The sequence below is a fragment of the Alosa sapidissima genome, chromosome 8 (assembly GCF_018492685.1).
Source record: "Alosa sapidissima isolate fAloSap1 chromosome 8, fAloSap1.pri, whole genome shotgun sequence".
NCBI classification, from domain to species: domain Eukaryota; kingdom Metazoa; phylum Chordata; class Actinopteri; order Clupeiformes; family Clupeidae; genus Alosa; species Alosa sapidissima.
The window spans coordinates 10,694,837-10,716,977 of record NC_055964.1 but is presented as its reverse complement, the minus strand read 5'-3'; the positions used below and the strand labels follow the sequence as shown (position 1 = coordinate 10,716,977).

Genomic DNA, 22,141 nt, shown 5'->3' with positions numbered 1-22,141 from the left:
ACCTCCTCATTTTTAGCCAACCAAAGTCCATAGGAGCAGAATGGATCAACTAAAACTTCCAAAAAATTACTCTGAGTGCTGCCAGGCTCAATACAACAGCCTCACACAATGAGGAGAGCAATCTGAAAAGTGCTCTTTTATATGAACGAAGACAGTTGCTAAATCAGATTTGCATCAGAGCTCTGGGGAGATGCTAAGCAGCCTTTCAACCTCCTATGGAGAGACATTCATGCATAATACCATTGTCTTTTGACTACCGGTAATTATTTTCACAATGCAAGCAAAACAGAGAAATCAGATTTAGTTTCCTCTCAGCCTTAATTTCAGTTATGGCCAGATGACTCAAAGTTGCTGGTGTAACCTGAGCTAATTGTATTCATATCTGCATTTTAACCACCAGCTAATGTAGTTTTCACTTTCATGGTTCTGCAATTGTTCATGTTGAACAACACATCAAATATCCAATCAAAGGCAATAGGATGTGTTAACATAATCAGAAAGTCAAAGAAGTTTACACAAACAGGTTGTTTCATTCTTTTATTTTGCCTGGAAAAGAAAAAAAAAGGGAATTGCCTCACAGATATATACCAGGGGTGTCAAACATAAGGCCGGGGGGCCAGATCAGACCCGCCAGCAGGTTTAATACGGCCCACCAGATGTTTTGGGTAGGAAGGGAAAATTAGAACGAATAATAAGATAAGATAGTTAGATAAGATATTCACATCCAGTTGTCTTCAATAATTTGGAATAAGCCATTTCTGTGATAAATTGATTAAAACTAACACTACAAACCATCATCAGGAGGAAGAGGCCAAAAAAACTGACATGGAAGTAGGGTGTTTCAAGAGAGAAAGAGCAGGATATGACGGCAGTAGATGATCTGTACTTGTTTGTTCTCAAGTGAGTAAAGTAAGGGAGCATATCACCAAACAACACTGATACCACTGCAGAGAAATGATAATGACCATGACAGTGACGGCCCCCACGAGGTCTCATTCCAACGAATACGGCCCACTGCCTAATATCAGTTTGACACCCCTGACATAAACGAACCCTGATCCGCAAAATGTAATCTGAACGGAGAGCTGGGTCAGGGCATGGGGGGAATAATCGCACTCGGGTATGGTCCGGATAAACGGACCCAGTGTGAAGGCAACCTAATACATGTCTTTTTTATTTCCCATTATACCACTAATTGGTTGAATTTCCCATTGTTATGCGTTCTTCAGAACGTGTAATAATAACCATAGGGTATTTGCACACCTGTAGCTCCAGCTGTACTGTATATCAATTGGCCAAACTCAATGTGAAGTTTAAATGTACTGTCACGTTGCACCAGAGCTACAGTATAAAATACAGACGTTCAGAACATAACAACATTGTAGCATATGACGGAGGTGGCTTTTAGCTATTTAAAAATGCATTGCAGTAGGCTAAGTAAAATAGTGATGTTTCAAAGATAAGGTTCATCAGAAACCCAGGATATGCACGCTTGACAACAGGAGAGATGGAACTAACGACTGGCCTTTGGCCATAGCAACCATCCATTTAGAACTAGTACCGGCAGTTTGTCCTGCAAGTTGAGAAATGAGTTGATATGTTGGCGGAAAGAAGTAATTCTACAAACAAGACAATTTTAGTGATTAAAGCGTTATAAATAAACAGCAGTGGCAACAGTGGTACAAACGGGATAATGGACTCCACGGCATTCGGTTCACAAATGCACTTACGAGGTGTAACGACTCTCCACTGGTGCGTTGGGGCCGTTTTACCATCTCAAACGTGCATTTCTTTCTGTGAACCGAATGCCGTGTCGTCCATTATCCCTTACTTATGTTCCATGTCTTCACCCTCAGTCATTCATGTAGTGGCATTGTAGTGAACATATTGAGGAAATAATTTAAATTATTCAAATCTGCTGAAACATGTCTAAAATAAATTAAGTGTGTGGGAGTTTCTCAGCTCAACGTTCGTTGACCTTTGCTCTTCTCGTACGCACCTTGCAAAATGTTCTTTGAGTGAATGTATACAAGTGTGTTCCTATATGTAAGATAAAGAACGTTTCCACCTGTACTTTTGTGTGCAAATTCTGCACTTCTTTAGTTTGGCTTATCTAAAGTCATTATGAAGATACATTAATTAAGATAAATGAATAATTGATAGACTCTTCAGAACTCCAGTTTTATGTCAGGGTGGGAAACTACCTGACAAAATAATTAGGAGGAGAGGCCTGCATATCACTTAATGAATCATAATGTAGTCAAATTATCAAGGAGTGACATTACGTAACAAGATGTATATAATTACCTCCATACAGAAGTTAATCCATGTGTGTTTGCACTGTACATAATGTGCTCTTAGTAGTGCCTCACTAATGGAGGGTTGGAGAAAAGAAAAACACAACAGCGTGTTTTGTAAAGATGCACTCTCCAGAGATTGACAACAGGGTGAAAATAACAGACTTGCCATCAGCGGAAGAATGAAAACTGTTATCAGCCTCTTGCTTCGACTGTGTGTTTTCAAACTGGGCTTGAAGCACACATTACAGGCAGCCGAAAAGTCTCCCGATAGCACCTTTTATCCAACCTTTAGCACACAGATGCTTCTTGTGCCCAGTTGCAGTTATTGTTGTTGTTGCTGTTGTCATTGCTGTTGCTGTTATTGGTAATGCGTGTAAGCATTTAGGAGTTTCTTTCCTGACTCTTTTTCTCTTCCTTTGGTTTGATAATTGAGAGAGGGGCCCATTAATATGTGAAATTAATGAGAGTGGAGAGCTAGTCTGTGGAGGATGGAGGAGAGGGAGGATGTGCCTGGAATGATGAATGACAATGAGAGGAAGAGGGGAGTTGGGGTCGGGGGAGAAGGAGAGAGAGAGAGCAAGAGAGAGAGAGAGAGAGAGAGAGAGAGAGAGAGAGAGAGAGAGAGAGAGAGAGAGTGTGTGTGTGTGTGTGTGTGTGTGTGTGTGTGTGTGTGTGTGTGTGTGTGTGTGTGTGAACGAGACAGAGGGGCTATGTGAGACAGCGTGGTGAGTAGGTGTGCATGTGTTTGTGTTTGAGAGTGAGTATGTGTGTATGTGAGAGAGAGAGAGAGAGAGGGAGAGAGAGAGAAAGAGCAGGAATTATAGATGCTACGTGAGACAGTGCGGTGAGAAGGCGTGTGTGTGTGCATGTGTGTATGTGTTAAAGAGGAAAGTATATGAGAGAGGGGAGACCAGAAAGACTAAAAGTGTATGTGTGTGTATGTCTGCATCTGTGTACTGTGCAGACATACGTTGTGTGTGTGTGTGTGTGTGTGTGTGTGTGTGTGTGTGCGCGCGCGCGTGCGCGCGTGTGTGTGTGTGTGTGTGTCTGCCTGCCGTTAGCATTCAGAGCTTTACTGCAAATGGCATCCGCATCTTAATCAGCTCTCCTCACTTGAAACAAGGCCCTTAAAATAGACATCATGAGAGTGTACGTGCTAAATCTGCCTGCAAAGAGGAACGCCACTCTATTACCAAATGGACTGGGCCACCAATAAATGAATCAGTATAGACAGTCGAGCTCCACAAGCTTTTAATGGGTTTGCAAGAGCGTGTGTGCGCATGTGCACTTGGGAATGGGAGAGAGTGAGAGAGATAAAGGAGGGAGAGAGATAAAGGATGGAGAGAGAGAAAAAAAAAATATGGAGAGGGGGGCAAGGGAACCATCTTATGTTGCTGTTGCAGTCAAACAAAAGGGGGAGAGGTGACTCACTTGTAGAGGACCGATCTGTTGTGAATAGGGATCATCTGGTCGATGAAGTAGCCAGGGTACAGCACCGAGATGCCGATAAGCCTCTGGACAATGAGTTGTGGCTGGAAAAGGTACTGGCATTCCTCGTGCAAACCCTGAGGAGAGAGAAAAAGGTAGAAGAGAGAAAAAGAGCAAAAGAGAGAGCGAGAGAGAGAGAGAGAGAGAGAGAGAGAGAGAGGGGCAGGGAGAATGACAGTAAGAGTGAGAGAGAAAGGGAGAGGGAGGGAGAGGAAGGAATGGAGAGATCAGTGGGAGCATGTCAAAGAGAAGCTACCATCACCACCTGTCAACGTGCTGGGTCTCTGCATGCCAACCGACTACAAGACCCAGGTCTCCCCCCGCATCTGTCAAAACAAAGGAGCTGCATTGTGTCATCACACTGTCAGCAGACTGCCTCGGGAAAAAAAATGCAAATAAAAAAATAAAAACATGTGGAGGAAGAACGTGGGGGGACTCTGGGAGGCAGAATTTCTGAAGACTCGGGAATTTCTAATTATCCCGCCTAAATAAATGGGATTCGGTTTTTGGTTCACCGAGGCCCCTTGGAGAGCACAGCCTTTGATGACTGTCACATGTCACACAACACACAAGCTCACACACTGGCATGTCAACCTTCACTCCAGAAAAACATCAGAGAGACATTTTGGGATGTGCCTGAGCCTCCCTCCCGACCCCGATCTGATCAAGCGCATGTGTTTCTCGGGGGTTAGTCGATGTGCAGGCACTTACATCAAGGTTGGGAAACAAATGGGAAAGATGAAAGATGTTGAGGACCTTGGAAAATGGTGTGCTTCTGCAGACAAAGTTATTTTTCTCCTTGGCATTATTGAGTCTCATCCATTTCACGGAGCCTCTCTAATTGCTAATTTAATTTCAGCGTGCGCTTGATGACAGCTGGAAGGTAGTGAAGACACAATAGTCAAAGGGGGAAAAAACAAAGCAGAGGAATAATAAAAAAAGGATGATGGCAAAGAAACTTTGCGGCACAAAGTGAGATATTCTAGGATCTCAAAAATCAGAGAAGCCGCATCCTTTCATGTTCGACAAACAGACAAGTGTTACAGAGTCACTGGCATAAAAGGGAGATAAAAAAAATCTCTCTTCTTCTGCCAAGGTTCTGTACTACAGCCTCTTTCTTCACCTTCTGCAGCATTTGGAATTCGTATTGTATAAACCTGTTGCCTCAGGAACAGAGGATGCAATATCTATATTGGGTTTACCACCAGTAAGAAAGAAAACCACACACACACATCCACTTTGCCAAGAGTCTAATTAAAGACTAGGGGAGTCGTATGGATTTGCAAGGACAAATTTTTCGGAGGGGGGGTGGGGGGGGGCAGTTCTGCGGCACCTTGGAGTAGTGATGAGTTTGGGTGGGTTGGGGGGTGGGGTTGCAGAGGAGGTGGGCTGCTTGCTCCACAGCTCTCGTTATTTATCACAGTGGAGACTGCCAAATTACAATGCAGCATTTCATCACTCACCTCCCCTGCCCTCTCTCTCACAGGTACCCCTGCCCTCAAAGACATTCATCACTGTCAAATCTCAGCATGGGAGCCCCTCCCTCTCTCGTGCACACTCGCTGCACCACCACCCCCCCTCCCACACACACACACACACACAACACACACACACAACACAGACACACATGGCTATTGGAGCGCCTACACACGTCACACATGAGCATGTGATGTGGGGTCTTCTCAAGGGTGCACACACAGACAGGTTGAAGACTGAGGAATTTATACATGCAAGTAATTTTAATCATAAAGGCCGCGCAAACTATGGATGTACAGTGTGATGAAATTAACTTGTAGCACCGCACTGCAGCGCACGGCTCCCATCATACGCTCTCCGCTGCTTTCCGCACTCCCCGTCGAACAGCTCACGCAAATCATCCGGACTCCGCGGAAGTGACATCCGGACTACGTGGAAGTGCGGAGGATGAGAGCTTGATTAGTCGGTCCGCCAGCCAGATGTATGCCGTGAAACACTAGGGTCGTGGTGTCATCTGCAGAAATGAGTTGTGTTTGCATACAGTGGCCAAAACACTCAAAACAAACACAACAACAACGAAAAAAGGAGAACAAGTGTGTGTCTGATGGAGGAGTGGCGAGAGCAGAAAAAAAAATAACAAACAAATAATCTAATTGGCTCTGTTAATTATAAATTTCCTTTCACTGCCTGAATAGTTATCTCATAATTAGATCTTAATTAGTTTATTTGTACAAAGAAGGCAAACGGTTTCAGAAGGAAATGTGGAAATCAACAAATCAGATTGTGCTAAACAAGAGAGTATAAAAAATGTACTATTGTTGTGAAAAGGGATCTTACAGGTTAAGAGCATGTTTCGCTGTATACAGTAGCTTTTTCTCTGTAATCATGACTATTAAAACCTGACCTTACTATTTCCGATAAGGGCGTTTGCATATTTTTTTACAACAAAGCCTGTTTTCATACAAACTTACTAAAATGTATGGGAGCTGACTCCTTTTCAGCTGAATTCAGTTAGTTGATACTGAGATACCTCTGATCTTTCTGAGCTTTGCCATTCAAACCACATCTGAATCTATGTCTTTAACTGCACTGGGCAGGCATCAACATTCCATGAAGGGGTCTACATTGCTATGCTATTCCGTCATGTACCCTGATGTTATAATGGACATTAGGCATGCCAGTGATTTCTCCACGGCTCCATCAACCATCTATTTCGCCGACGCGCTCCAATGGTCAGGTATATTATTGCACAGACCATCGCGGAGTCATGCGTCACTCATTACCTCCCCGGTGTTATATGGGCCTGATTCGCCTTTGCCTTGATTAGCTTCCTCGGTCTGCCCAGGACCAGTCATCTAGCAATCACTTATCCCTCAATGTCCCCACTGAAATAGTCCTGGCTGATGCCGTCGATCACTCTCCATTCCAAGACCTTGAGTGCGTCAGCCATTCTCTTGGCACGTACATCAAAGAAATACCACGGACCTGTGGACAATTTTTGCGACTTTCCTATTTTCTGTGGAACAGTGCAACAGTCTCTTTATGATTATAAATTATCCAGGGCCATTTTGGCGATATTAGACATTTGTATGTGCCTGCTGTGAAACACTGGGAGTCATGCAGGCTCCTTAAACTTGTAAACTGCTATTTGTAAATCACCCGCATAATAGCGCTGTTTGAATAAAAGGTGATTGATTGCTGATATTGTAATCTGCGCTGGAAAACAGGATGGCACCTCTTTTTTTCCAGCCACTGCAGCGGTGGCGGTGGTGGAAATGTGCTCGCGTCAAGCAGGCCCACATAATGAGGAGCGAAAGAGAAGTAGAACTCTTGCCACCATTAAATAACAAATCGGAAAAGGAGCCCCATCTGTTGTTTGTGCATGGCTGCGTGCAGAAAGCAGAGGCACAGCTGGTGTTAGAAGAGGCAGGCGCACAGCCTCGCCTTTCTCCCAGCAAATGCACACACACACACACACACATACTGTACACACGCACACATAAACACACACACACACACACACACACACACACACACACACACACACACACACACACACACACATACTGTATACATACACACATAAACACACACATGCACAAACACACATCCACACATCCACTGATAAACCACCACCCCAACCCCAGCTCACTTCTCACACAGTCTCTGTGACTTGATATTTGTCAGCTCGACATGCAACGACAGGCCCCCAAGCTTCTCATTTGGGCTGATTTGATAGCAGAGGATGCCTCTGACTCATGTGGACATGAAGCGGATGGAGGTGGCACCACAGAAGATGTGTGTGTCTGTGTGTGTGTTTAGGGTGGGTTGTTTTTTGGGTACGAAGGGGCAAAAAAGACTTGAAAGCCGCCCCTCACTGGTGCCCAATTTAGCCAAGCTTGTAAGCGCCAGTTGGGGTAATTACTGCTCTCCGCACAAGTTTGTGCTTCAGCCTAAATAACGAGGCGATTGATACTGTAGCTGCCATCGCTCTCCATCTGCATGTTAAACCAGACCCCCAGCTGCGGGTGCAATAATGCATTGTGATGCCCCATTAGCGAAGACTGAGTGTGCGAGTACATAAGTGGAATGTTATGTCAGGGTCTTTTTTTTTTCAACTGATCTTTCTATTTACAAAACCAAAAAAAGGTCACAAATGCCAACTGTTCCACACAGGCAGAAGTAAATCTGAGGAAAGTGAGGTCCATTCACACAGATCTGTTCTATCTGAATGGCTCAATACATTAGTGAGTAATAAGGGTTTGCAGTGAAGATGAACGCTGAATGTGTTTTGGCTTGGCTTGCAGCAGCATTAAGTCATATGACTTGCTTGTTTGTTGTTGTTGTTGTCGTTTGCAGCCGCAGACACAGGGATTGCACTCTGCGGCGATGCATTATAGCCACGGTTGACAGCCTGGGCCAACAAGACAACCCATTCATCACACATGTAGGCCGGACCCCCACAGGTATCCGTGGCACCAATAGCTTCCACACGACACCTCCGCTCTGCAATCTGCTCGCCCCTACAGGACTCCCTTCCTCCATCTTCACTTCCTCCTCTTCCTCCTCCTCCTCCTCCTCTTATACGCCCCGTCTACATTATCCCTACTGCTTCCATCAGGCTCATGTCACCTCAGTTAGTGACATGACAGATAGCCTGCAGGAGCCCAATACAGTCACGCATCTCACCCAGGCAGAGATACTGCCCCCAGCCCCCCCCCCCCCGATACGCGTGTGTGTTGACACAAAAAGAATTAAGGCGACGAAACAGCAAGGCTCTCTCTCTCACCCCCCCCCTCTCTCTCTCACTCCTTTTCTCTCTCTCTCACTCTTTCTCTTTCTCTCTGATTATCTTCTGTGCTGATTTGGTTTGGGATGTGTCATGCATTACCCACAGTGCTATCCTATTAAAGTTCATAGCTGAGCTACCAGGAGGCGATTGTAATAGGGTGCCCAACCTCCCCCGACCCCCTTCCTCTACGCAGCCATTACTGTGTCTTCTCAAGCAGCCAGTGGCACCCCAGGGGATAGATGGCTTTAAGGCGACGCTTCTCTAGCCCGCAGCTCTTGGCTGGTGTGGGCCGACCCCTGGCGTGCCTCAATAATGCAGCCGGGGCCGGGAGCACACCGTCAGGAGTGAGTTAGGCAGCTGACAGCTGCTAATTAAAAATTCAATAATGGAAGGCAAACGGTAAACTGACAGTCATAAATGGACAGCTCTCCCCCCGGGTGAAACCCAACCCCCCCCCCCACAAAAAAAAGAAGAAACATTGAAGAAGCGTTGTTAGCTCAGGCAGGCAACCCCATAGCAGAGGGTTTGACAGCTCCCAATTAGCCTGCTGATTCACTCCAAGAGTTTGGTTTGGGAAGAGCATCCTGTCAGGGAGCCCTGCTTCCCGGTCGTGGTTGATCTAAGATAACATCTCTAACCAGCTGAGATGACAGGGAGGACCATACGAGGCGCATCCCTCTTCTCTGTCTCACCCGTTGCCTTTCCTCTCTTTTCCTCTCTTTTTAGGTGTATCTGCCTTTCTCTCTCTTTCTCTCTCTCTCTCTCTCTCTCTCTCTCTCTCTCTCTCTCTCTCACATACAAACACACTGTCTAGTATGTCACACTATCTGTTTGTCTTTCCTATCTGTCTTTTTAAGTTTATCTGCCTTTCTTTCTTTCTCTCTCACACACACAGTCACACACATCTACACACACACACACACAGACACAGACATCCACACACACAGTCACACACATCTACACACACACACACACAGACACAGACATCCACACACACAGTCACACACATCTACACACACACACACACAGTCTAGTCTGTTACATTATCTGTCTGCCTTTCTCTCTCTCTCTCTCTCTCTCTCTCTCTCTCTCTCTCTCTCCCCTCCATCTATCCATCACACAAAAGCATGCATCCCTCTCTCCCTGCATTCCCTCTCTTCTTTCTGACGTGGCCATCTGCTTGGGAGAGCATGTGGACAGGGCGCCTACAGTGTTGGGTCTGCGAGCCCCCTGATTAGTCGCAGTGAGACATACACGGGGCGTTCATCAGCGACTGCGGGAGGGAGCCGACAGTCTGCCACAGCGGACCGTGACTCAGACCGCCCCACATTTCTCATGCCATCGCCGTGCGTGAGGGAGAGAGAGGGAGAGAGAGAGAGAGGAGGGAGGGAGAGAGAGGGGGGGGGGGGGGGGGGGGGGGCAAGTCAGTGACAGCCTGACAGGAGAGGAACAGAGTCTGGCTGGGTTTTGAAAAGGTTGCAGCCACTTTAAATGGTGGCACTGCTTTATTTCCCAGCACAAATATCATTTTTCAAGGAAGGCTTTGGCACTTTCAAAGCTACGTGGGTTTGGAGGGTACAAGGTCTCCTTGAGTTGTGACAAGCTTCCCTGGAGACTCAAGGATGGGGGAAGGGCGACAATGTCATGACCTGCTCCCTCGTTTAAGTCTCCCTCCCTAACATGGCAGATTCTGTATTCCACGCCAGCCATGGAGCACAATTGGCAAATAGACATTAATAAATAAGCGATTTGTTCTTCAGCTGTGGGAGGTGGGTAGGCTTGGCTGTCTCACTATCCAGGCCCACTCCAATTATTTCCACTTGGAGAGCCTTGGAGAGGCTTGGACAGCCACGGAGTCGCTGTGATCCACAGGTGCTGTCACTTCCTTGAATTTGGGAAAGGTCGAGGCCGACCCCCACTGCACTTCTGTCTAATCTGCATCTAATTGGATGTGGGGGAGGTGGCATAGCAGCCAGGGTCAGCAGGAGAGAGACACTCAGGGGGGGGTGTTTCTTTTCTTTTTTTCCTGGAGATTGTAAAAGGCTGCATTTATCCCTTTGCATGTGGGCTACAGGTGTATAGTAGGACCATTTGAATAAAGCATTTTGCTTTTATCCTGCACAGTATGGAAAGGAAAGCAATTTGTAGTGTTCTACTTATAAATACCTCATGAACTTTTAACAGGTGGTGCAAATCTGAAGCCTGTGGAGTTGATTTTCCAGGTCACAAGTCCAGCCAAGCACTCTTCCTTACAGACATGAGTCACCCAGAGAATTGAATGAAACATGTTCCCTGACAGAGCATGTGTTCTGCACACTCTCTTAAATTATCTCACGGCTAACAGCGATGCAGTAGGATTAACCAGCCCAAACACGATCAAGATTTCATGAGGTGCACTGCACCCTGTGCTCAAACCGAGGCCGAAATCAGAGGTGTTTTAATATGGTGAGGACTAAGTGGAAAAACATGGATGATTGCAGAAAGTCAGCATGGAGGCAAGGTGGTCTATGTCAACAAGAGTGTATCCATTCGTCACCAGAGGACATGAAGTAAGCAATGCTATGATAACAAAACAAAAAAAATAGTACTGAAAATCTTTTTTTGTTTGTGTTATTGATGCTTTTTGCTTTTTGTGGGTTTCGCTTGTTATGGTTTGTTGGCTTGTTTGATACATTTCTATCGTTGTGATTAACTGTTTGATCTGTGTTGGTTTGTATTGAGCAAGACTGCTGGGGTGGGGAGCTTGGGAAAGCTAGAGGTGAGAGGAACATCTGAACCGACATGGGACAACAAGGGTTTGATGTTGGTCTAATCAGGCTGCCTGGCGCTCCCTAGAAGATTGTAATCTCAGAGAAAGAGACAGAGGGAGGTAGAGAGAGAGAGAGAGAGAAGGAGAGAGATGGAGAGAGATGGAAGACAAAAAGCATAGAACTGCCTGCTGAGATGTGTACGCGTGGGCGAGATTGTCACAAAGCTACCGATGCTTCTATTAGTCGCACTGCTGGTGCAGTCAGCCGCTAAACTATCGGAGCCATGCTGCACGGTACCAGCACTCGCTGTGTGGGGAGACAATACCGATCAACTCCGAGTTTGAATTAATAATGTATTTTTTTTTTCGTTCTGTGCAAACATGTGATAACGCATAAACTGGTTGTGTGCAGATTTCATGGTGCAGTGGGACATGGTACAAAACGGCAAGTTGTGAAGGCAAAATGAAGGCACTATAAGCACATTTGCATGCGATTATACTGGAGGGAGAAAAATCCCAATAGGGCTCCCAGCAGGACTTGTGTTCCCTGAAACATATCATTGGCTCTGTCTATTTGCCACTGCCATGTTTTCTTTCTGTGAGAAATTATGAATACATTGCTGTATTCATCCCTTCTTGGCGTACACTCTCCTGAACCCATTTACTAAAGCTTAATTTTGCACTTGCTGACTGGTTTTTAATTCAAACACACCCCACCATGCGTGAGGGACCCTGCAACAACCCAAGTAATTGCATTCTTTCAAGAGCAAAATGCTTTCGCGCTGCCGCCATTTTCCCCCCGGAGAAATTGTCCGCGCCATTTCTTAACAACTCAGATGGGGTCTCACACATGTAAAGGTCTCAGGATCCTCAGTGTGTGTGTGTGTGTGTGTGAGGAGGTTGGGGGTTGGGTAGAGTGAAAAGTTTAGTGTGACCTTTTCCATCTTATCAAATCCCCCAGCCTTCGGTGTAGCACAGGCGCCACCATACCGTATCTCTCATCTCGCTGCCATTTCAATACCCATATGAGACTTTCACACATCATTTCCCATTCAACATTTCATTATGGGAACATTTTAGCAGTACCGGCACAATGAACTTGTCTCCCTTTGAACTGTGAAAGGAGATAATTATTTGAGGTGCTGTACTGTATATAACACAATGTTGCAGAAATGACATCCTAATACGTTTACTTGCAGTTTATACATTGAATTGTATCATTCTTTTAGATAATAAAACAACACAGACATGCCTCTGTGGCTTTTTCATAGTTGCATGCTATTAGTTTCAGATTTTCAGATGTAGTCAAATGTAAAATAATGTTGTATTCATAAATGCTGGCATAAATTGCCAATGAGCACTCATTTAAAATGCGTATCACACAGGAAGTGTTCACTGTACAGGCCTCCACTCTGCACTGTAAGCACATCTTCACATCAGTGCATGCAAATTGCACAAGGCTTTGTGCTGTTGTCACAAAGGCTGACTTAGCAAGACGGAGGCACAGTTACCTTGACAGAGATCTTCCCTTCATCCTTCGGCAAATGGGCCGCCAAGAACCAGTCCCCAGGCAGAGGGCTGGTCACGTTGAAGACCCCCGTGGTGCGGTTCGGCAGCGTCCACGTCAGGGTGACTGCAAAGGAGCTGGGCACGATGGTGTCACGAGGGAACCTTGTCTGTAGCGGGTTTATCACTGGTGGCGCTCCAGATCGGAAGTAACTGACAAAACAGGAAGGAAGCACACACCGGTGAATATAAAAGTTACACTTGACGTACTTCAAAACTTTGTAAAGTTAACCGGGATGATGGATTGCCTTTTTGAAAGGGACGAGGAAAAATGAGGCACGGGTCATCGCGGTGTAGCATCATTTAAGCTTGAGTGCTCTGAAATCATGACTTAGCTTTTGTCATTACAGATGCTATAAATCAAACTGGCGACAAATACCCAACAATTAATTTCATATACGAGAGAGAGAGAGAATGAGAGAGAGAGAGAGAGAGAGAGAGAGGCTTAGCCTACAGCAGGCCCCTTCCCATCAATTTAGATTCTAATGCTCTGCCTCTCCTTTCTTCTCTTTCTGTAGAGGAGAAATGAAAATTGGGTTTGTGACTAACTCTAAATTATTCATCAGCAGATTCAAAACAAATGCTGCAGTGGTAAATTACCAGTCGATGTATGAAAATTTTAAAAACACTGATTTGAAGCAATGCTCTTGTCATGTTCTTGTAATCTGTAATCATCAGTGTTTAAAGAAAAATAATTTGCTATCACACAAGCTCAAACTGATAATATATCCCCTCTCTTTATCTCTCTCTCTCTCTCTCTCTCTCTCTCTCTCTCTCTCTCTCTCTCTCTCTCTCTCTCTCTCTCTCTCTCTCTCGCTCTCGCTCTCGCTCTCCCTTATATATTCTCAACCCTTCCTTTGCCATTCAATTGTAGAGAGACAGTTTTCAAGGCTCCCACACACATCAACATGTCTTGAAGTCTTTCAACAGAGCTTTGCTAAAGGCAATTATTTTTGCTCACTGTACTGCTCTGTGACCATGGCAGTTTGTCTTTTCCGAAGCTGAAAACGGAAAGGGGAAGAAAAACCCTCAGCCTCAGTTTATTCATTTCCTAACGCTAGGTAAGACTTAATGTTCCATGGGGGAAGGTAATAACCATAGGTGTTATTAGATGCATATCCTGGGCAGATTTATGTTAAAGGAAAAGTACTTCCGAGTACTTCCGAGTATCTATCAGAGTGTTCCACAAATGCTCTGTAAATGGAAGGGTGGTGGGGTGAAGGTGGGGTGAAAAAAAGAACTTTAATTCACATTCCATTACCCTCACATCTACTGGTCAATCCATCAGCCGGAACGTATCAGCGGATGCTTCTGTAATCTGTCTCCAGCCATCTCACAGTGTACCCTCTTGTACTGATATGCCAGGTTTTTTTTTATCTTTTTCTTCTTTTCTTTCAGGAAGCTACAAAAAAAATGGGAGACAAGCAATCCCGTAGGAGGACCACACTAACCTGAGGGGCCCAGATGCTTTGACAGGTAATAACTCAAACTCAAGAATGGCGCGGCCCTGCATTGGAAAGGGGGGTGGAAAAGTCATTTTGCCCTCTGTGCCTGTTCCAAGTTGCCACCCCCACCCACAACACACACACACACACACACACACACACACACACACACACACACACACACACACACACACACACCACCACCACCACCACTACCACCACCACCAACACCAACACCAACACTCGGGTATCTTGGGATGTCACACAGATGAGGCGTTTCATCCCAGCATGGATGCAGCTCTGGCTCTCTTTCTCGTAAAACATGGGGAGCTGCTGGGAAGTCAACACACTCAGGTCAAAGAGCCTCGCTCTCCACTGATAAGACCAGAGCTGGCAAGAGAGAGTGCCTCTCTAGCCCTCTCTCTCTCTCTCTCTCTCTCTGTCTGTCTGTCGCTCTCTCTCTCTCTCTGTCTGTCTGTCTGTCTGTCTGTCTGTCTCTCTCTCTCTCTCTCTCTCTCTCTCTCTCTCTCTCTCTGTCTGTCTGTCTGTCTGTCTGTCGCTCTCTCGCTCTCGCTCTCTCTCTCTCTCTCTCTCTCCCTCCCCCCCTCCTCCCCATCACTACCCAGCCAGCCCTAAGACAGGAAGGCTGAACGATCTCAAAAATGGAAAGGGGTAAACTATAGCAACCTGTATGTGAGTGCATCTCTACAAAGGAAATGGCTGAATCTCTCATATATCTATCAACCCCAAAGGAGCCTCAGACAAATAAGAGGCATCCGTTGCTTTGAACCGCTCTCTTTAAAATGCTGGCTGCCCGCGCCATGCCCTGGACCAGGGCCCCTGTAGGTCCCAGTGGGCGGCTGGCACCAGCTGTGCATACCGGGCCTGATTAGGAGTCAGGGACCCATGCTGGTAGCCGGCCCCCTGCTCCGCCATTCAACGCTGTCCGTATGCCTGCCTGTCTGTCTGTCTGCCGATGCTGCCCCCTACCCATGCGTCCAGCTGGAGTGGGGTTTTAGTTGCGGTCTCTCGCCCCGCTGCTTTTGAGCAAGCCTTCAGCCACAAGGCCAGGGGGAAGGGAAACGTGATGTATTATGCTAAATACACCCAGGTCCAAGCCCAATTTAGCCCGGCAGACTGTCCAGGGACTTAACTCAAGGAGAACGCTGAGGCTCTTTTTAATTTTAGATTTGCGCTCGAGAGGGGAGAGATGCGCGAGGATGGGATTGGGGTGGGGGTGGGGGTGGGGGTGTGTGGAGGGGGGGGCAGGGGTGGCGCACAGGCAGTCATTGATGGGATGATGTTGAGGAGGGGATCAGCATACATTTCATGCATGTCAGGCCAGGGCCACTCAACAAGTGTAAAAAGGCATTACTGTCTGCATTATGCTAAGCCCTCGTGTCTCCCGGGGAGTTTGATGCCCCCCGCACTGCACTCCACCCTGCCACACACACACACACACACATGCTCTGGCCCAGCGGAGCGGCCTCGCCTCCAGCACCCTGGGGCGCAGCTTGGCCACGCCAGGCCCAGTGAGCAGCACTCCAAAACATGGGCCCCTCTCGGCTCATTGTCCTTGGCACAGAAGGCACTGGCCTGTTATGACCCAATTAGCGCCACATCCATATACGTTACAGCACATTAAGTTTATGTCCGTCTGACCGAGGCAACGTTACTGCTCCACAAGGGGGCTTGTTTTTTTTCTCTCAGTGACCAGCCAGTGCAAGAGGAGATGTCCATAATCAAATCAGCACGCCATGAGATCGCCACACTGCCCACACCAAGAAAGGTCAAACCCCATTAAGCCTTTGGACTCTGTGAAGAGGGGAGTAGGGGAGGGCTCGGGAGTGGGTTGAGAGGCATATAAATAGCACCCAGTCATTAATTCTCCCCGAGTCAGATTTCCGAAACCCTGAGCCCCAGTGACGATGTGTGAGTGTTTGTGATTAGCCGCATATTTCCCTTCCCTTCAATGCTGCAGCGGCAGGAAGAGGCTACTAATGAGGCCAGAGTGTTGCCGAGTTAATTCCATCAAGCATCTTGTATCTGTGGAACCTCATAACTCCACTATGAGCTCCCATATGCACAGAATGTGGCCCGAACAGCAGCGCAGTTAGTAGTGCTTGACTCTACTCCCTTTCAGCACCATGGACAGCAGACAGAGTTCGCAGCAACACAAAATGCAGATCACATTTTCTCCTGCCACTCGTGTCTTTGGCAAAGCACAGGAGGGGAACATTGATCATGGAAAAACAACTTTAAAGTCACCGCATATTGGCATGAGCCAACTCTGTCCCTGTGGTGCATGTGAACTGATAGGCTCTAATGGTGATTGGTCTGTGCCAAGCTCAATCCATCAGAAATATTTTCATGCAGACATATTTTTTTAGCTTCTACTGCTTACATTCTGATGATCATGATGTGTTTATTTTCCATGAGATCCATAATTGCACAGATGAAAGACTTTTATGCTTTTAGACAACAAGCTGTTCTTCCTTGAATGTTTTTTAAACAAACAAACGGACCAGCAAAACGAACAATGCTTGACTGGGTTTGTGCTTCTAATTGGGTATCTTGGCTACCGCATAATGTACCTGTAATCAGTCCCTGTGTGGACATAATGAGGGAGAGACAACATGGGATATTTGAAATAATAAGCTGTTGAAATAAACATGGCATTTTCACTATGCCCACTAAGTCCTCTCTGCACCTCTGTGATTGTGAAGTTATCTAGTATCTGTTTGAAATATGTAGAGAAAAAAATAATCTTGTTTTTCTTTGTTACAGATTAAATCTTCAAAATCATAATATTCACAGCAAGTGTGCACGAGTTTGTGGATTTTGTGTGTGTGTGTGTGTGTGTGTGTGTGCACGTGCGTGTGTGTGTGTGTGTGTGTGTGTGGTGTGTGTGTGTGAGAGCGCATGTTTGTGTGCCTGCCTGTGTGCCTAAAATTGTATGTTTAATCCAAGAGCCAAAACAGACTCCCCCTCCCCTCCCCTCTTTTCTCTACCCGTCCCCCTCCCAGAGCCTTGTTGACTCAAGCGAGTCTCTAGCTGAGACCTTGGGAGTGATAAAACTGTTTGGCTTCTTGGCTTGTATTGTCTCTAATGAGCATAATCGTCATGGCTGGCCCAGCGGTGCGCTATTGATCCGTGGGCGCAGTGGCGCATGACTGTTATCCGTCGGCCCCCTCGCTGCCCTTGGCTGTCACACAACCCCACCCCCACCCCCAGAGCGAGCGTCCCTGTGCTATCTACGTCCCCAGCACGCACGCGGTCACTTTCATAATCACGCTCTCACTGTGGCGCCCCCTGCCTCCTATCTGACAGTGGCATCATCTAAATGAATTCCTGCTCGCTGTGCCCCCCCCCCCCCCCCCCAAAAAAAAAAAAACCTCCTGACCCCCCCCCCCCTCCCCCCCCCACACACACACACACACACGTCCTCTGTCTTTCAATGTGCCTTCTTTTTCTCCCCAGATGATGAAGGCAGAGAGTGGTGGCAGGGGTGGGTGTTGTGGTGGTGGCTGTAGGGGGTGGAGGGGTTTAGAGAGGAGGGTGATCTGCCAGGGACCCCCTTCTGAGCCCCCTTTCATTAGCGGCTTAGCGTTCCGCTCTGTTCCACTTCTGTTTTCCATGAAGACGAGGAAACATTGAGTTTCGTTCCCACTGCAGAATCTATAGCTGTCTTAGCCTAGCCCCCCCCACCCCCACCATGACTCAACCCGGAACGTTCCACTGCAGTTCTGTTTCCAGGGCCTGCTATCCTCAATTGCAGCTTCAACTCAACAGATTACATTTTGCATGCATGCATTTTTTAGTTTGTTTACTTTTAATCAACATTTTTATGCAGCTTCCATTTATTATGGCCCTCCTGATGGATACTACTACTGTTAATATAAGAAAGATACTACAGTATAAATACTGATAGGGGAAGTTTCCGTATTAGATTCAATATGAAATCTACCAAAGCCAAGGCGGCGTCAATGCCAGCCTGACGCAGAAACCAATAGCTGTCTCTGCCTTAGGGAGGTGAGCTTGAGTGCTTTGCAATATTCCAACTGTAGGCAGGTCATTTGTTCTCTTCACTCTAAACACTGGAGACGCATTTTTTCATTACTCTACGGGCGGCTCTGACATGTGAGAACAAGCTGTAATTATCGCGGCTCACATATTTCCTTTGAGTTTTTTACTTGACACTTCGGGCAAAAGTTACCTCCCGAAAACTTGAATAGTAATATACCACTTCCAAATATAATTTTCCCTGGAGGGGCCCAGGGTGGAAGATGTGCTGTTTGTTTCTTGTTCTCCCCTCCTGACAACATGGTGATAAAACACTCCGACTTGGGTGCCTGCATACCACTGAAGAAATGCTCCACTGCAAAGCAAGTCTGCATTTGGCAGACAGCGCTCTTTGTTGTGTTGTATAAAACGCAGTGGCATAAAAACCAATGATGCCTCCATCTTAAGGTCATCCCAAGCACAGCAAATAAACAAATGAGTGTGGACAGACAGGAGCGGTGACTCTGATGTTCGCAACACACACATCACTGGCACCGCACAAATCACAGAGGCATTTCTCTATACACCATCGCCCACTACTTCAAGGAAACAGCCACACACACAATGTATATCTGGCTGCAAACGTAGGAGACAAATATACATTACTTCCCTCCAGCTTTATGGCACTGCCTAATAAGGGAGGTGCGTGCACAAGGTTGCCTGTCTGATGGAAATTTAATGGCAGCGATGCGTATGCAGGGACTACTGCGATCTGGCACCAAGCTAAAGCTTTTATGCATTTTAATAACCCCGAGGGGTTGGTGGGTGGTGGTCGGGGATTGCACATGCACAGTGAGGACATGCACAGTAAAACATTCAAAACCGAAGATGGTTTAAAGTTGGCACTGATAGCTGGGAAGTGTGTAATGTATTCTATTCACACCAAGAGACTGTCTGTCTAGATAGGATAACGCTACACTACACTCTATGTCTTTACATAGTGCAGAAGTGTAAGAGAGTCTGGAAGTTGCCAGTGAGATATGAAGTTGTCACTGTGTTTCTGCTTTGAAGTAATAAAAAAGGTTCCTGTGCCCAGTCAGTGCATGGTGAAGGCATTATAACAGGGTTTCTGGTCTTTCATGGCAGGGCCTCTGAGAATGCCCATCCTCTTATAACAGCTGGGAACTTCACGCCTCTCCGAAATGTCATGATGCTCATTAGCCGCTAGCATAGTGTCAACACTGCATGGCCAGACACTGTTGAGAGTCTTTTGTTAAAGAGACTTTGATCGAGCACCACCCAAACTAATGGCACTCGCTCTATTGTTAAAAAAACAACAACAAAACAGCATCAAGAAAATAGCGACTGACTCTACAGCTCTTCGCCCTCTTCTCTCTACTGTCATATTCCTGTATGGGGGGGCTTTGGGGTGCTTACACAGTCACATTGCGGTCAGGACAGCTGTCTCCGAACGTGCCCCCTTGCTCCTTGAAGGTAATGAGGTTCCAGACGGCCACCACGGTGTCCTCAGGCACGTTGAAGTGGAACAGCTCCACACTGGCGAAGGAGCGGAAGGCGTTCAGCTTGCGCGGTGTCCTGGTGAAATAATCAGTCACGAAGAGGCAATCTGCGGAATGGAACAAGGAGAAAATTAGTGCGATGAAGGATGACTTTTATTCCTTCGATGGAAGGGGAGGGGGTTGAGGAAAGTGGAGGGTAGTCAAAGAATGAAGGGAGGAAGGGTGGGCTGCATAGATCGGTCTTAATGCAGTTTGAGTGACCTTCTACGCAGGACCTTTACCGATGATTTAATCACAGATGATCTAGGTCAGGCTTGCTTGGCTTCCACTCAAATCTAGGCTCTATCCAGAATTAATTTTGCCGCCATACTTCACAACTGTCCCGGGGAGGAGACGCAAGAAATGACATTTGCAATCTGCCGTAATGAGCCGTGGCTTCCTATGTGCCGATCGTCAGCGCACCTAATAGCTTGCGGTCGTGGCGTGATTTGTGAGGGGGGAGAAACATTTATGCTCTCCCGCCCAGGCGCTTTTATGATATTCATGGGTTCCCCTTGCATGTTCAGCGACGCACAGGTGCAATCGCTTGCAATTTGCCTCCCAAGGGCAAAAGGCAACTATTACTAATGAGTGGTCTTTTCCGCTGGGGGTCCTGGAAGCTTCACAGTCAGTTGGTTAGCACTTGAGAGCCCTGTGTCTGAAATGGATGAAAAATAGCTGGCCCCTTCACCTTTTCCCTACCCCCCTTACTCTCTCTCTCTCTCTCACCCTCTCTCTCTCTCTCTCCCCCCTCTCTCTCTCTCTCTCTCCCCCTCTCTCTCTCTCTCTCTCTCCCCCTCTCTCTCTCCCTCTCTCCTGTCTCTTTTTTGTCTTTCTCCCATCTTTACTCAATTTCTTTGTCTGTCTCTCTTCTTTTTGCCTCAGTGCATCCTCCAAGTGTCGTTCTTCATTTCAACAGCTCCGTGGAGGATGAGGGTGGAAGTGTGTAAATATATGCCCTGCTGTAATCTGCCATATGGTTGTCTATTTTTCTCTGTTCTGTCTTATTAATCCGCGCCCGCTTCTCTGTGTCCCTCAGAAAAAAAGGAGCGATTCCTTTTCATGCCTGCCTCACTCTCTCTTTTCAAAAGAAAGGCAAAAGGGAGAGGAAGGACGAGAGAAACCTCCAGTTTTGCATTCGCTCCAAGGTTTTAACCTTCTCTGCCCATCTCCTCAGAGACACACCCTAAAGCATGGGCAGCGACTGGGAACAGGGGGAGTTTAATTGGCCAGAACTGCATTTATCCAGCCGAAGCCTCCTCAGGGGGGCTGTTGGGCCAGGGCTAAGATGGCTAAGAGCTCTCTGGCCAAGAGGCTTCTGGAACAGCGCCAGCTGCCGCACCCCCGATTTCGCTCCATCCAACACTTTCTGCCCATATTTCCACTCTTCCCCTCACCACTCTCACACCAACAACCACCTCTTCTCTCCCTCTCTCTCTCTCTTGTTTTTTGATGGAGAGTCTCACACAGAGGCACTCAAGAGAGGACCATAGGATGAGATCAGGCTGGAGCCATCCAAATAAATATGCCCCATCCGGCACCTTCAGGCCCAGGGATTTGACACACCCTTGGCAGCCCTGGTTTGTGACATCCGACATCCACATGCACTGTGTGCAGTGAGCTGCAGGCCATTGAAATACATGGGGGGACACAGGTGGAGGATTTTTGGTGGAGACGACAGCACTGCAGAGGGACAACATCGGCATCTCAGCAGAGCACGTGGCCTGTACACACACGCGCATGCATCACACACACACACACACACACACACACACATTCACTCCCTTTTTTTTCCTCTCCGCGTCTCCTCCTTTCCGCTTCTTTATTTACAGACATAACAAATCAGACGGGTTGACACTTTTATTAAGCTGATGGACTCTCAGAGGTATGAAGCCGGTAGGTTCGTCATCCGTTAGTGCATGACAGCCATGGCTCATCGCATCCCGCCTCTCTCTCTCTCTCTCTCTCTCTCTCTCTCTTTCATTCTTTCTTTCTTTCTTTCTTTCTTTCTTTCTTTCTCTCTCTCTCTCTTCTCTCTCTCTCCTGCTGTCTCTCACAAGGACTTCCTGCAATATGTGATCACGGCCCAAAGCCCCAGTATTAGCGATGTGTGTCACCTGTCTTTGAAGGATATTGTGGCTCTATTCCAGTGGAATAACATTGGCGATCCGCAGTGTAACTGCACTCCTACTCATTTGCATCACACTGTAGCTGGTCCATGGTGTTTGCCAACACATGGATCAAAGGAATTATACATGAGAAAT

General features: G+C 46.9%; 1 protein-coding gene across 1 annotated transcript in view; it reads right to left on the bottom strand.

The window, feature by feature from the left end:
- tmem8b (transmembrane protein 8B) overlaps positions 1-22,141 on the bottom strand; it is a 117,714-nt gene that overhangs the window by 55,707 nt on the left and 39,866 nt on the right. The window contains exons 2-4 of the mRNA XM_042100107.1: positions 19,756-19,945; positions 12,817-13,024; positions 3,732-3,865 (exon numbers count right to left, since the gene is read on the bottom strand). Of these exons, the coding sequence (XP_041956041.1) occupies positions 3,732-3,865; positions 12,817-13,024; positions 19,756-19,945 (532 nt within the window). The remainder of the gene's footprint in view (positions 1-3,731; positions 3,866-12,816; positions 13,025-19,755; positions 19,946-22,141) is intronic.